The 16332-nt window shown below is 30.6% G+C and overlaps 1 protein-coding gene across 4 annotated transcripts in view; it reads left to right on the forward strand.

Annotated features, from left to right (window-relative positions):
* Nucleotides 1-16332, forward strand: part of LOC118192716 (transient receptor potential cation channel subfamily A member 1 homolog) — a 122628-nt gene that overhangs the window by 91407 nt on the left and 14889 nt on the right. For 3 of the 4 annotated variants that reach the window (XM_035363728.2, XM_035363734.2, XM_035363739.2), the window contains 2 exons: nucleotides 7032-7232; nucleotides 11159-11404. In XM_035363728.2, the coding sequence (XP_035219619.1) occupies nucleotides 7032-7232; nucleotides 11159-11404 (447 nt within the window). The remainder of the gene's footprint in view (nucleotides 1-7031; nucleotides 7233-11158; nucleotides 11405-16332) is intronic. The other variant, XM_085822133.1, reaches the window with a different exon arrangement.

Below are 16332 nucleotides of genomic sequence, written 5' to 3' on the forward strand. Positions count from 1 at the left end.
AAAAATGTAATTCTACGTAACTGTTAATGTATGCATTTGTGTACATATTCTTAAAATGAATTAGATGCACAATAATTTGAGTAAAACAGTGTCAGTAAAATTATACATTTTAGTAGCTAAGAGCAATTACCAAATTTTAGCTTAACATATATCAATTTTAATAGATTCTTAATTAGAAGGATGATTAAATTAAGGCCAAATATGAAAGAAATCTACCAAAGAAGGAATAGTTTTATGAAGGATAAATTTAAGAAAAGCTAATCATGTTTACATTACATACTGCAGAAACTGAGAAAAACTCCTTACTGCTAGCCTATTTATGAGGTATAGAAGTTAGGCCAAAGTAGCAGTTCTGGGGGCTTTAACCATTTGGGTGCGAAGGAGCTTTTTAATAACATAACATAAGATAACATTTGGTAGTTTTTGCATTCTAATACTAATATTAAAAACAGACTTATACAAATATTAAAAAGACTTAAATAACATTAAATACCATTATTTACTTGTATATTTCCCCTTTTCATGTACTTTCCTCCTTAATTTTTTCAGCATATGATTTAGAAACTCATTTAGGGTAGCAATGTATGCCATATACTGAGTAATAAACTTTTACCTACATATATAGCAAATAATAATACTTTTTACCTACATAAATAGCAAAGTATTTGTGTAGGTAAAAAGAATATTTTTGAAACTAAGTTCTTTGAAATACAGAATACATATTAGTGAAAAGGGAGGAATGGAATGATTAAGTAAGTATGACAAATCAGATTACAGTAATAGATAATACTAATAATTTAAACAAATAACATATAGAACTGAAAAAACAAATTTTATGTGAAATTATTTTTTAACTCGTGGAAGGACTGAGAGTATTTCCAACTAATTAAATTCAAATAAACTCTACCTTTGTCATTTTTAACTAATATTTTTCATTTTTCCTACAATTTCCATAAATATACTATTTTAGAACCACAAAATACATCTGTAACAGGATATAAAGGATAATTGAGTTATAGAACAGAAAATTATCTTACAATGTACCCAGTGCAACTTTGTGGCAGTACTTAATAACATAGTCCAAATATTCTTTGCTCGTTCTCTAGAAAAATTTTGAAGTTATTACTTAAACAAAATAATCATATTTGATATAGCAAAACATCATTAACTCAGTTCTTAACTTTCAAATTAGAGTTGAATGCAAATCTAGTTTTACTCCATTCTTGAACTCTAGTTTATTATTTTCAATTTAGTTTTAAAATAATAAATAAATAAATAATAACTTTTAGCTACATTTGAAAAAAAATTTTCCTTTATAAAAAATAATCATGGAGAATATTTTTAGAAAATAAATGGTACTTTAAGCATAAATTTTCCACAAATATATTTAGTACAAATAGTTCATTCTAGTTCTGTTGTAATACATGAAATTTATAGGATTTACATGAATCGGAGGTTTACTAGGGTATTCTTCGATGTAGAGAATTTCATGTTCAATATCTCAAAATTCAATTTCATTATTTTTCTCAAAGTCTGCAATCATAGTTTCATTTTCTCCTGAAACTACTATATCAAGACAGTCTCGTTGATATTGTGCCCTTTCAAAAACTTATACAGTCAAAAGTCGTTAATCCGAACTCGTCGGGACTTCGACGATTCCAGATTATCGATTTTTCCTGATTATAGATCATCAGTTTAAATCTGGTAAGATGGCATGCAGAAATTATAAAATTAAAAATATGAAACCGTAATTTATGAAATAAAGAGCAATTATGATCTAAAAGGTATCAAAATTTACAAAAAAAAAAAAAAAAAAAAAAAAAAAAAAAAGAGCTTAATATTTATTTGTTTACTTTATTAAACATTTCTTTCAATGTAAATTGTTTAAGTTGCTTCGTTTTATGTGATAATACTTTCTCTTTAATTCTATAAACAGACATAGTTTCTTGTTCAGTTACAAAGTTCCACTGTTCAAGTCCTATAATTGCTCTGTAAAGAATACCGACTAATTTGTCAATCGAAATTTTTTCGTTTTCAATAACCTCTCTGTCACTTTCTTCACTATCAGAAGCGAATTATAATGACGAGGAATTTAATTTAAATCATATCAAAGACGGAGTACATTGAGATGAAATACTACATTTAGTAAGGAATTATAAGCCAAATAAAATAAAAACATCTGCCCTGAAGATAAGGATAGTGGTGACAGATCAACTTCCAATTCATTGCGCGCCGCGGTGTCCCCCCCACGCCGCAGAGCAGCGTGAAATTGATAAACAGATTTCATAATGGTAAGAGAAACAAAGGATATGCCTTTATCCATTTTTTGCAGCAATTCCAATTGTTTGACGGACATCGAAACATACTTTCACTTTGTAGATCCTTTGGGAGTTCCAGCATCGGAAATTCTATTTTACATAATCGAAAGTTCAAGCTTATTTTTATAAAATTGCACTAACAGTCTGCAAAAAATAGTAAGCAGATCTAATTCGAAGATTAAGAAACAACGCACTATGCAACATTAACTGAAATAGATAATTAGATAATTTTAGCTTATACCGTCCGTTATACATTAAATGCGCATGTGTAAACGTATTATGCATATGCGCAGCCGTAAAATTCTTACGCGTATGTGTAAACAAGACGCATGCGCAGAACGTTTGTAGCTTTGAGGTCCGGATTATGGGTGTCCGAATTAACGACTTTTGACTGTAATTTTTTACAACCTTTTCTTTCTATTCCATGGAAGACTAATGGCTGCATGATACATATGTTTTCTATATGCGAAAATTCAAATTAGCTTAGAAATTGCATTTATTCTTTAAAAAGTCTGATTTATGCAGATTAATAAAATTACTTTCCTTAGCTACCCAGATGATATAGTAGTCAGGGTACTCAACTGTGATACTGAAGGGCTCGAGTTCGAATCCCAGAGAAGGCATGAATGTAAATTGTCTGTCCTCTCATAGGAGGTAATGATGGCCACCTATTAGGTGCCTCCATAATGAAATTACCACCACTTCTGCCCTTAGTAGTGGTGAAAGCCAAAAGAAATGGCTAGTGCCTGTTTCCAAAAAAAAAAAAAAAAAAAAAAAAAAAAACCTTTGTGGGGAAGTAATATTGAGTGTAACAACATGATTTTACATATCAACAATATATACTGAGTGAAAATTCTTTAAATGTTTTATTTTTTGGAATCTCATGCTGCACTATTAATGTAGAGTTGATAAATCTCGGAGATTATGTTGAATAGTATAAAGAAGACTCCTTTTTTTAATACTTGGTGAAGTACTATGAAGAAAATTGTTTAGTTATATTATTTATATTTCACAATTAGTAGAAAATAAATCATTTTCTCTCTTATTGTAATTTATTTCTGCCACATTCACAAATAAAGTGTATTAATTGAAACAAATGTACACTGCACAAAAAAGGGGGTTCACTTTTATATCTCCTGTTCTACTGGTCTGATTGACGAAATTTGAATTGCATTTTTCATGTCTCGAAAGCATGAAGGACAGTTAGTGTATGCATTTTTCAGAACAGATATCTTAACAGTTAATTATGTTAATATTACTTTTCTTTTTTCCATTAAGCTATTTCCTGCTACTCTTTGCCTGCTTAATTACAGTATGTTTTAAGATAAATATTGAAGCATTTGAGTAAAAAACAATATAAGTATAAAAAAGTGAGAAAACACAAGTGTAAAACAGGAAGTTCTCAATTTATTGATTTGGTATTCTATGTCATTAACAATACCGAATGCTGATAATGAATCATTCAGCACATTCACAAAGAACAACAAAGCTAAACGTGATATGTCTCTATGTGCATGCATTAAGAATACCCTTAACTGTTTCAAGGAAAATACAAAGTATAATTATTTATTTATATTACTTACTTATTTTTTATTTGAATAAAATTATTAAAATCACTATATAATTTTTCCTGTATGTTAAACAAAATTGAAAAATTTTAGCATCATGTGGTTTTCAAAATAAAGTAATTGAAATTTATGTAAAGTATCAATATCAAGCTTCCAATTCCATATTATTAAAATATTATTATTAAAATATAAAATTATTATTAAAATATAAAAACAATTAGTAGATGACATTAACCCCCCTCTTTTTTTGCGTACTCTTTTTCTTGTTGTTGTTGTTTCGAAGGGAGAGAAAGTTGTAAAATTAAAATTTTTAAAAAATCAACAGTTACTCTGAATCACATATTTTTTTAAAGGTTTCTAGAATTCATACATTATTCATAAAAGTAATGAATGAAAAGTACTAAGATGTCAGTAGTATGTAGATCAGTATACTTCGTTTTGTATAATTTTTTGTAAAAATAATGTGTCTAAAATGTGATAAAGTGTCGATAATAAGTTCAGCTTTTTTTATTCATATAACTTTCATAAAAATAACGTGCAAAGAGTACTATACCCTTATTTCAACAAAATTTTATGTATATTTTTGGAGGAATGCTACTTGAGACACAGAAACGTGTATCTGCTTTTTTGTGTGTATTTCTGCTACATGTGTTTTTTTTATTGTTTCTTGATTATTTTCACTTTACTAAAAGAGACAACTAATAAACACGTATTAAAAATTGTTACACTAAGATGTGATTAGTGGTAAAATTCATATCATGAATTTTGATTATTTCTGTGCAACAAAAAAAATCGTAATTCAAAATTTAATCAATAAATTACATTGCACTGTTATCCTACTCTTTAGATGACATTTTATGAAAGAAAGCTTATTACAACATTCACTGATGCACTGAACATAGGACTATAGAAATGAATGTATAGTAGATAGGTTTTAACTGTGGATGTTGCCCATGTTCGAAGTCTGTTAACTCTGACATAATGCAATGACAACTTCACATAACAGTACTCCGACAACAACTGAACTGTTTAGCACATTTACGAAGTTGTATAGGTGGCGTCAGTAGTCAAAAATGCCCTCGCCACCTACATATTTCATTAAAATCAATCTTTCTTTTCAAACATGCATTTCATGAGTTGTTTCCATATTTTTGTCCATCCACTGTATAACCAATGTGAAATCAATAATTCTAAAAACTGGTTTTGTCATTTTGTCTGCATGTGGTTCAATTTATAAATGCAAACATATTCTTGCAAGGAAATCTGTAATAATGTTTTCATATATGAATTTTTTTAAGAACAGGAGGCAGCTCAACTACCAAAAGTTCAGATGCTTGTATTCGTCTTAAGACGACTTAAGATGTATTTACCCAGTTGCTTGTATTTGTCTAAAATGACATCACAAGTCCAGCATCAGCTATATATATAGGTATATTTCTTGCATTCTAATAAAACAACGGTACCTATAGCCATCGAATTTTGAATGGCCTAATCCTCCTACGAATATTTATATGGGGTAGGCCAAATTTAGAATTTGTTTTATTATTGATATCATATTTGTAAAACTTTAACGAAGATTATAAGACTGACATATTTCTTACTGGACTACAGTGGCTTCACTCTTTATGAAAACAAACACTCACATACCTGTGCATTTATCATTTAAAACTGATGAACTTCGCTGAGCAAACTGGCCAGAGTGTAACAAGAAAGATGCAATTATTTTCTTTCCTGTACTTTAACTCCAGTGAACTTTTGTTGAAGTTCCTCATTTGGAAAGTTCCTTTTATTGGATTGTTGTTTTACCTGTGGCTCTGGGAGATAATCTTATTACTAACAATATTCCTGTTTTGTATCTCTATCTTTGAATTTTTTTATTCATGAAATAGCAACAATGAACATGAGACTTTCTGTGTTTCTTCTAACAACTGATAAGGGATCCATGCAGCACAGTGCTTTCTGAGATGAAGCTTTTGGTAAAGAAATAATGAGTGTTTCCTGAATTTATACTTAGAATGCTATTATGTAATTTATTCCTCTTTTGTAAATAGAGCCAGAGTTTATATACATATATAAAGATGGAGAGAAAGAGATATATATAGAGGATTCCATAACCTTCCAATTATCTTGAATAGTTCTTCTAAGTGAGCAAAGACTTAACCATGTAAGTTAATGATCTGGGAAATGCAAAGTAGAATATCGAAAAACTCTTGTATCATACATGCAACATTTATATAAAAATGAAGTACTTTTAAATAATCAAATAAACAGACAAATAAAAATTAATAGAACTGAAGTATTTTGCTTTAAAAAGTAAAAACCAGAATCTGAAATTTGCTGTTAATTTCATAGCTACAGTTGTTTGACATTTATCTCATAGACCAGTGATTTGAGTTGTTACAGAAACCAAAAATCCAAGATGCAAATCTGGTTGTTTTTAGTTCCAAATGTTTCCCAAAAATTGCTGTAAGAAATTTAAATAATTAAAAAAAAAAAAAAAGCTCACCTTTAGATTAAGAATTCATCATGAAATAGATCAGAAAAGCACCCTGAAACCCAAAAAAAGGTTCATTTAGGTTCATCATTGATTAGGTTCATTTTCTGAAAGACAAATATTTTGGAGGAGGAGAAGGAAAAAGGGGGATACAGAGAAAACCAAAATACTTTAAAATTGTGGGAAATAATCATCTACAGGTTGTTGTGACTTGTAGAGAAATGATTTGGTGTGGATCTTATCCAGGTCTGTCTTGGTCAATAAATAAACTTTATTCAAATTTCTCATTGTCTTTTGTGCTGTATAATATAATTTATGAATCTTAAAAAGTATATTAATTGCTTGTATTTTGAAAATTTGAAAATTTGTATTATAAGAATTTGAAAATTTGTATTATAAGTTATCCGTATATATTCAAAAGACATTGAATTCTGAGTATTTTTATATAATGCTCTTATATATTTCAACTGCAAAGTAATAAAATTTTGAATCGCATCTCTTTCAAAGTATTTTGTAAATATGAATATATGGTTGAATGCATAATTTAGAGATTTAGGTTTGCTTTTTAATGCTTTAAAGTTGTATTTATAAAAAGCTTTTATGTTCTGACCATGGGCAGTTTTTGTATAGGTTATTTATGTATCTTTGTAGGTATGGCAGTGGGAATTAGGATCCTTTTCAATTTTCCTAGCTTGGATGGTTTTACTGATGTTTATCAGCAAATTTCCATTTCTTGGAATATATGTGATTATGTTCATTCAAATTCTAAGTACATTTGTGAACTTTTCTTTGGTGTTCTTCTTGTTCGTTGTGGCATTTGCATTAGCATTCTATTCTATATTGCAGAATCAGGTATGTGAATTTTATTTAAAATTATACAATTAAACTTAACATAGGAACAATTGCAAAAGATTTTTATGTAGAATAATTAACTCCGTGCATACACAGAGTTACACTTATTCTAAACAACAGAAATATGTTTACAGTAACTTAATGCATAGACAGATAAAGTTCATTACAAAAGTTAATGCAAAATTCAATTATTCTTCACATTTAAAATATTAAAGACATAGATACTATTATTTTTAATGTTACTAATAAGAGGTTATTTTATTAATTTTTTTTCTTTTGATATAAAGAAAATTCTTTTTTTTTCCCTCAAAAATCTTTATTTTGTATAATATTTGTGTCTTTCAAATACCTAAGAAATCTCATATTTCTTATAATTTCCCTGATTTTTTATTCCCCTTTTTGTTGGAATTTATTAAAAATATTTTGATGTGACACACTGTTATAGATTCTTATGTAATGTAGTCCAGAAATTCTGTATCAATAACTTGCTGTAGCAAATTTCTTTTATTTCAACCATTAAATAATATTGTCTTCAAAGGTATACAAGAATTCTTATATTTCTTATAATTTCTCTGATTTTTTATTTTAATATAAATATTTTGATATATTTCAAATATTTAGATCCGACACACTGTTTATAGATTCTTATGTAATGATATTCAGAAATTATGCACATTAACTTGTAGTGAATTTTGTTTATTTTGACTGTTAAGCAATATTATGTTCAAATGTATATACAGGTATAGTTAATATATTAGAAATGATTTCTTGGTGAATTAAAATTTCTTATAGAAATAAAAAAAATATTTATGGAACCAAAATTTAAATTGGCAAAAGCACAAATACCAACCTTTAAGTTATTTTTAATTTATTATTCTCTTACAAACTATTCTGATGCTCTTTTTTTCAGCTCTAAAAGTGGTTTATTTGATTCATTAAAATCAGCAACTAACACATAATTACTTCTCAAAGCCTAAGGCCAGAAAAGCCTCTTTGTAATACAAAACGTTGGAAGGCAAGCAAAAATGCATCTTCTATCATATTACTAATTAGTTCCAGATCACTAGTACACTTCTTGTAACAGCACCAGGCTATTCATAGAGTTTATTGTTTGTGTTTACTATCTTTCACAAATAACGGACCATCATAGTCGCCCCCAATAACTATAAATGGGGCTGATTGTTCCACTCAAAGAGCTGGTAATGGTGCAACCATCTGGTCTCCTGGAGAAATGCTGAATCTTTGGCAAATAACATATTTGCTTAGACGAGATTTTATAATTTGTCTGGCCTTTAATATCCAGTATTTTTCTCAGATATGCTGGAATGAAATACTTTATCATGGGACTCCCAAATCAGAAATTTAGATTTTGATGGTAGTATAATAGGATGTGTTTTATCCATAGATGAAGGAGTTTTCTCAAGCCTTCCTATCACTCGCAATACATATTCATAATCTAGAAATGTGTTTAAGCATAAGAACTTAAGAGTCTTTTGGTAAAGGCTTGCCACTCTTAAAATAAATAATTTCCTCAAAGAAAATGTCTCTTTGAACAGCTTTTAGCCAAAACTGTTCAGCATGATTATATTCTTCAGTGGTAAGAGGACTCATTATACTAGTTTTCCTCCTAAGAGCATCAACAAACCATAATACCCAAGAAGTCCTTTTCAGTAGTTTGTGCCAGCAACTAAACCTTTTAACATCAATTACCTATTTGGTAACAATTGTGGAGCTAATTATAGCATGAGCTTTTATATTCAACTTCAGTCTCTTTGTCTTTTGAGTCATATTCAAATCGCTGGGGTATTCTCCAGGTACAATAACCATTTTGTGCCCTGCCGCTATTTTTTTTAAGTTAGCAAATTTTTAGTAGCTAATCCTCTGGTTAAAAAGTCCACAGGATTATCTTTACTTAAACAGTGTCTCCATGCACTGAGATCTGTAGTTTCTTGAATTTCTAATACTCTAGTTGAAACAAGTTGCTTCCACTTAGATGCCATGCCTTTTGTCCAAAATTGTTGAATCACTCCACAGAATAATATTTTCTAGATTTTTAAAAAGGTATTTTTACAATATTTGGTTAATTTTGCTGCAGTTACTGCACCCATTAATTCTAGTCGGGGCAACGACTTATTTTTTAATTGGCACAACTCATAACTTGGAAATTATGAAGCTAGTTTTAAAAGTATGCTACCGCTCCAAAAGCTTTTAATGAAGCATTGGAGAATATATGAATCTGTAAATCTTCTTCTTTTAGATTTGTTCCAGAAAAGTAATGTTGAGGATTCTTCAATTTTTGAAGTTCTTCAATTTCTTCATTACACCATGTTTGCCATTTTTCTTTAATTTCTCTGGAAAACACCTTATCCCATTCCAACTGCTACAACTCTTGTAAAAAAGACTTCACTTGAACGAGAAATGGAGAGGATGGATCAAAGATTTTTGCAGCTGTTTGCAGTACGTTTTGTTTAGTACATTTTTTAACATTGTGGATAACAATGACCTTAGCCTAGACTTAATGTGTCTTCAGTATTATTCAACTGAGTCCTAATACTTTTAATGTGAATCAAAATTTTCATTTGATTTGATTAATGAATTAGAATTCTTCCATAAATCTTTCAGTTCTTTAGAATTAGTCTCAAATTTTCTCACATTCATGTTTGCATCCTTCAAAATCAAAAGAGCATCAGAAGGTAAGTGGTAAGCTTCCTGAACAGTGGAACCTTCATAAAAAAAGATAATTCACATAAATGGAACTATTCGATGTTTCATATGCGAGAGGGTATGCATTCTTGTAAGCATTAATATGTGTTTTAATTGTTGCAGCCAAAATGTAAGGAGAACAAATGACACCAAAACAATGACTATTAAAATGATGCATGATTATGGGTTGGGTTTTGTCACAGATTTTATAATACAGAAAACATAAATAATTTTGGTCATCTCTCGTGACTTGAATTTGAAGAAATAAATGCCCGTGCAATATCTCCACACAATCCAATTTCCTGTTCTCTAAATTTTCAAAATAATATCTAAAAGATTAGCATTTAAATTCTTTCTGGGAAGAAGACATTCATTAAGACTATTACAATTTGCTTGTTTACTACTAGCATCATAAACTACCATAGTTTTAGTACTAGAAGAATTTTCCCTCATAACTTCTCTATGAGGCATTACATATCCAGTGAAACAACTGTTGTTGCATATTTCAATTATATGATACTTGAAAATTTTCGCGATTACAATACTTCCTTTACTTTGTACATGGAAGTAAGAAACTACAGTAAGTGCCAAGCCTTAAAAAGCAGGGCATACATGCATAGGAAAGAAAGAAAATACCACCTATTTAAACATGCTTGTGTATCATGAAAAAGATTATAAAATGCTTACCAATAAAGGTTTATCTATAACTTCAAAACTAAGGTAATTGTTAACAACTCTGAAGTAATTGTTATTTTTGCTTGATGGATGCATGGCCTGTTTTTTTTTAAAGAAAATATTGTATTATGCATTATATGGTTTGAATAGTTTTTAAGTAAGCACTGATTTTAGTTTTATATGATTTATTATCATTTATTATTGGCATTACTGAAACAATTATAAACATCATAACAATCAACAGAATTATGTTATTCTTTGCATGGTGTAGGAATTTTCAATGTCGCTCTAATATTTTGCATTTTTAACTTGCTTGATACATTTACAAGTAATGCATGCTACTCATTTACTAGTTGCCATTCAAATGGTATGCTTTATTTCTGTGCTCATCTGCTCTCCCCCCCCCAAAAAAAACTTAATAATATGTTTTCATTAAAGGCACAAATATTGTATGTAATCTTATCTTTTGTACTTTCTTTTCTCTACCACATTGTTTAAAAAATTCATTTATAAAATAAAAAATTAAATGACCTTTTTTTGGTGCTTAGGATCCTTTCGAAACTCCTGGTGAATCCATAATAAAAACTGGTGTTATGATGATTGGAGAAATTGAATTTGATGCAATATTCAATGATCCTGAAAATAAAGTTTACTTTAAGGGCCCAGCTTATGTCTTATTTGTATTCTTTCTTCTCTTAATGGCTGTCATTATTATGAACCTTCTTATTGGTTTAGCTGTTGATGACATAAAAGGAGTCCAAGAAAAAGCTGAACTAAAACGCTTAGCAATGAAGGTATGATATGTTATGAATGTTTAAATGCAATATTAAGCACAATTACAAATTTGCATAATTTGTTGGCTGAGGTTCTTTTAACAGTAAAACTAATGCAGTAATACACTGCCTGGCAGTGAAAATGCCACACCATGAAGAAATGGACTTATTGCTGTGTAAATTTCTGGCATGTTCTTCTACTTCATAAATTACTGCATTTGCAAGCCCATCAGAAAATCAGCACGCAGAATGTAAGTATCTAAGCAACACGAAAAGACATTAGTTTCAATGTTATCACAGCTATAATACGCTATTTTTTCTGCTGCTTTTGAGTTTGAATAATAAAGGTAAAGTATTATTTTTAAGATATGTTGTACTTGGTATGAATTATCCTGTATCATGGAGAAAAGGCAGGTTAATGGCCAGAACCCTTGGTTGAAATTGGCAATAATGGCTATAAGAAGGAAACGTAAGATGCCATGTTTGGTTCAGTAGGGGTTCAGTGCAAAAAGGTAAATATCATAACTCGCTGATCATAGCAGGCAGTGTCACATACTATCTAACCGACAGTTCACAAATGGAGTCATTTTATGAGGCGAAAAGTATCTCCACTGATCAAGTGTTAACATGGACAGTTTTGCAACAGATGGTTGATGCAGGTTTGATGTCTATCCAATCTTTATGATGGCTTCCATTTACAGCAAGCCATGCACATTTGCAACAAAGCAGAGTGTATGGAGTGCCGAATCAGACAATTAAGTCTTCAGCAATGAATCTCAATTTTGCCTTAAAAACAGCGATCAACATGTGAATGTACAGAGGACATGGCCACTAGGTAGATGCTTCATCTGCTATTTTCAAGTGTCAAGCAACCCATCAATATAAAATAATGGTTTAGGTTACAATTATTGCACAGCCATTCATCTCATTGCACGTGAATAGGATGCCAGTGTGTTGATGATGTGGTGCAGTCCCATTTTTTTTTTCTATATCTTCAGGGTAACTCAAAAGCCATTTGTCAACAAAATAACACATGTTCGCATACTGTTTGGTTCGTTCTGAATGCATTGCAAAGTATGAAGTGTTCTTTTTGGCAGTTTGATTATACAGTCTCTTACAAATCAAGCTTTTGTGGGACATGACTAGGCAACTATTGAATACCTCCTCTTCCTCACAAGGCAAAGATGAACTTGTGGGATCATTATTAACACCACATGGTGCATGATACCACATGACATATTTATAAAATACATTGGTTTCATGTAATGATGTGTTATACAGGGTGATTATAATTAAAGTTGCGATTTCAAAATGCTCTAACTTTAAAACTACAGCTCAGAATGGTTTGATATTTTACCAGAAAAATCCTGAGGTAATGGAATTTTGTTTAGCGAAGGAAAAAAATAGTTCCAAAGTTTGTAGATAGATGGCGCTGTTAGTGTTCACATTGCTGTTGTGGATGTATAGCCAAAAGGAAACTATAGACTCCAAGAATTTACGACAATTTTATTAGCGAAAAGACAAGGATACATATTTACAGAGAAAACAGCATTGTTAAAAGGGAAGCTTCGCGAAACAAACACTTTACGAATGACTAATGCGTTAATTATTTGATATGCTATCCTCCTTGTTCCGCTGCTAACTGGAATCGCAAAACTGCATGATCAACAACAGATCGGAGGGTATCTGTGCTGATGCTTAGAATGTGGTGCATGCTGCATGATCAACAACAGATCGGAGGGTATCTGTGCTGATGCTAAGAATGTGGTGCATGCTGCATGCCTTCAAGTCGGCTAAATTCACAATCCGCCCACTGTAAACAACATTTTTCAGATATCCCCAAAGCAAAAGTCACACAGGTTTAAGTCAGGAGAGCGTGGCTGCCATGCTGTTGGAAAATGACGGCTTATGATTCTATCATCTTTGAAATGAGCGATCAGCAGCAGCTTCACTCGAGTAGCAATGTTCGGAGGAGCGCTATCTTGCATAAATACAGTGCGATCCCATAGATTGACGTTGATGAAGTGCCGGAAAGACATGGTTATGCAAAAGTGCTTCTTATCGCTTTCCAGAAACTGCGCAGGTAACGGGACCTGCAGGTGTGATCTCCTCAAAGAAGACCCGACTAACGACAAATGCTATTGTCATTATTCTACACCACAGAGTGACCTTTTCAGAGTGAAGAGGTAAGGGCTGTAGCGGGAACGGATTCTAAATTATGTAATGCTAAATTATGTAATCTCAGTCGCCCATATGCTGCAATTTTGTGTATTTACAGAACCTTGCAAATGGAAATCAGCTTCGTCAGACCACAGAATGTTCCAAGGCCATTCATTATCCACTTCCGTTGGGGCAAGAAATTGTGCAAAAACGATAACACGTGTTCGCAGATTAGCAGAAAAAAATATATCTATCATTTTTTGCAGGCCAGGTTTTTGGCTGTGGTCATCATATGCTTTTTAATGACCGGAACTTCCTGATAGCTATTAAAGCACAGTCACCATTCTGATAAGAAAACTTCACGAGAAGAGTGTGATCCTTCTTCGTCAGAGTCATGATGAAGCACTCAGGCAAAATATTATGTGTGCCCTTAGTGCTCTGCATTTTTATCTTGGCCATGTCTGTAGTGCGTATGTTACGTCTTAGTAATTTGCATACCCTCAGCAACGTGAACCCTGACAGGCCATCTATCGGTATATTTTGAAATTATTATTTTTTCCTTCTCTAATCAGTCTGTGAGTCCATTGCCTCACGGATGGTCTAGTAAAATATGAAGTCATTCTGACAAGTAGTTTTAAAGTTAGAGCATTTTGAAATCGCAAATTTAATTATATATTCCTGGAAAGGAGTCACGTCATCTTATTGATGTTTTCTATATTTAATTATCTTATTGTGAAACATTTGCAAAAATTAAATCATTTTGTTAAGTGCTAAATTATGTATTTAGCTGCAAAGTTTGGTCTGTTTCCACGCAGTTTTTCATGGTGTGGCACTTTTACTATTATACACTATATGTAAAAAACTAGCTTCATTGCATGATCATATTCTTAAGTATTAATAATATGTTAGTAAAATGTATAAATTTGCTCCAATTACATCAGTTGATATTTATTCCAGAATGTAAAAAATTGTATTTTTGTGCTAAGGTTAAAGGAGAGGACTATATATATAAAATTTTCAAAATAGAGTAGTTATAAATTTTTCCCCAGAGTGATATATTTGTGTTATTAATTATTAATGATAATATAATTGTATAGGACTAGATAAGAATTTTTCTTAATGCGTATGTAATCAAAATATATTACTTATCTAGCCTTAAAAAGTAAATTTTTAGTTTTATTTCCCGTATCTCACTTGCATATTTTCCCTCATTTTTACTTCTCACCAACCTATATGCATAAGTAAGAAAGGTAATGTTTCCAGTCCAAAAATTCAGTAGTGAATTTTCAGTGAATAAGTATGAATTGGGATCCCCCAAAACATGTTATTTCTGTTTTTCCAATGAAGTCTGTCTGTATGTGTGACAATTTTTTCGTACACAATAACTTTAACATGAAACTTTTAAAAAATTATGTTTTCCATATGTAAGCTTTGTACATTCATATGAAGAGTTGATTTTAGGTAAAATTGTACAACTGGAAATGGTACTTTATATAAAACCCCTAAATAGTCTTTAATGGACACCTGGAAGTGATACATTACTTAAAGTCCATAACAGTTTTTAATGAAACACTATATTAAAATATAAGACAAAACTTTTCAATTGTAGTATTTAAGCTTTTTATATCTATGCAAACAATGTATTAGATTTTGACTAAAATAGATAAAATGGCTGAAATAATAAATACTAAAATAGATAATCATACTTCACTTGAAGCTCTTAACACACTTTTGTAAAAATACGTGTTATGAGATAATCCAAAACTTTGCAAATTTGGTACTAAAAATAAGTATGTCATTGAGAACAACATATTACATATATAAGCAGTTAGTGTATTCTTGAAATTATGCCAATTGCAGCAAAAATAAGCTCATTACAAAGATGAGCTCTTGTTATGAAGCAGTTAAATGTATTGGCCTCAATCCTCAATTTATGGCTGTTGCACTTTTGTGTGTTGAACCATTTTTCAAATAAAATGCTGCCACCAAATTTTATCACAGTGTATTTTTAAAGAAGTAATATAGCAAATTTCAGTAGTAAAGGCAAATACAAAATATATATCTGACAACAATTAACATTATAATGGGAATTCTAAAGATATCCTTGCGTGCATGCTGGTCTTTAATAGATTGAATGCACAAGTCTAATAAAATTTATTCTTATCATAAGAAATATAACAAAGCTGAAATCCTCCTCAGAGATATTCGTACAGTATCACAATATCTTGCAATATAATCAAGTAGCTATACTTTAATCTACTGAAATGTTAAATAGAACACAATCCACAGCATAGAGAAAGCTAATCTGATCAACAATATTTATGGCAGCTAAGTAAGCATCAATTCAGCTGAGATGTCTCTCTCCAGATTTGTTAAAGGTTTTTAATGTCACGAGAAAGTTCTGGTAATTTCTGCTTCTCGAGATTTCTGGAAAGATTATGGTTACAGCTAACAGTAGTCAATTACATTTATTCAATTTAAATATAAATTATGAAATATCTATTTATTAAATGTTAATGCGCGTGCTCCTGTATTTTTACTTTTCCGACATGGCTTTCTCTTAAAATATGTGTTGTGCTGCATTGCATGGGAATATAAAACAATTTTAATTAGAATTGTATTAAAAATAGCTAACTAAATATGAAATCCATAATACTGCCCCTCTTCCCAAGGACTGCACATCCCGGGCAGTACAATCCCTGGACAGGAAACCAATAAGGCTTCAATGCAATAATAAACATTACATTACAATAACAAACAACATAAACAAATAAATAATTTCAAACAAA

The sequence above is a fragment of the Stegodyphus dumicola genome, chromosome 8, assembly GCF_044657685.1.
Source record: "Stegodyphus dumicola isolate Sdum_Otavi_A_Nest chromosome 8, ASM4465768v1".
NCBI classification, from domain to species: Eukaryota; Metazoa; Arthropoda; class Arachnida; order Araneae; family Eresidae; genus Stegodyphus; species Stegodyphus dumicola.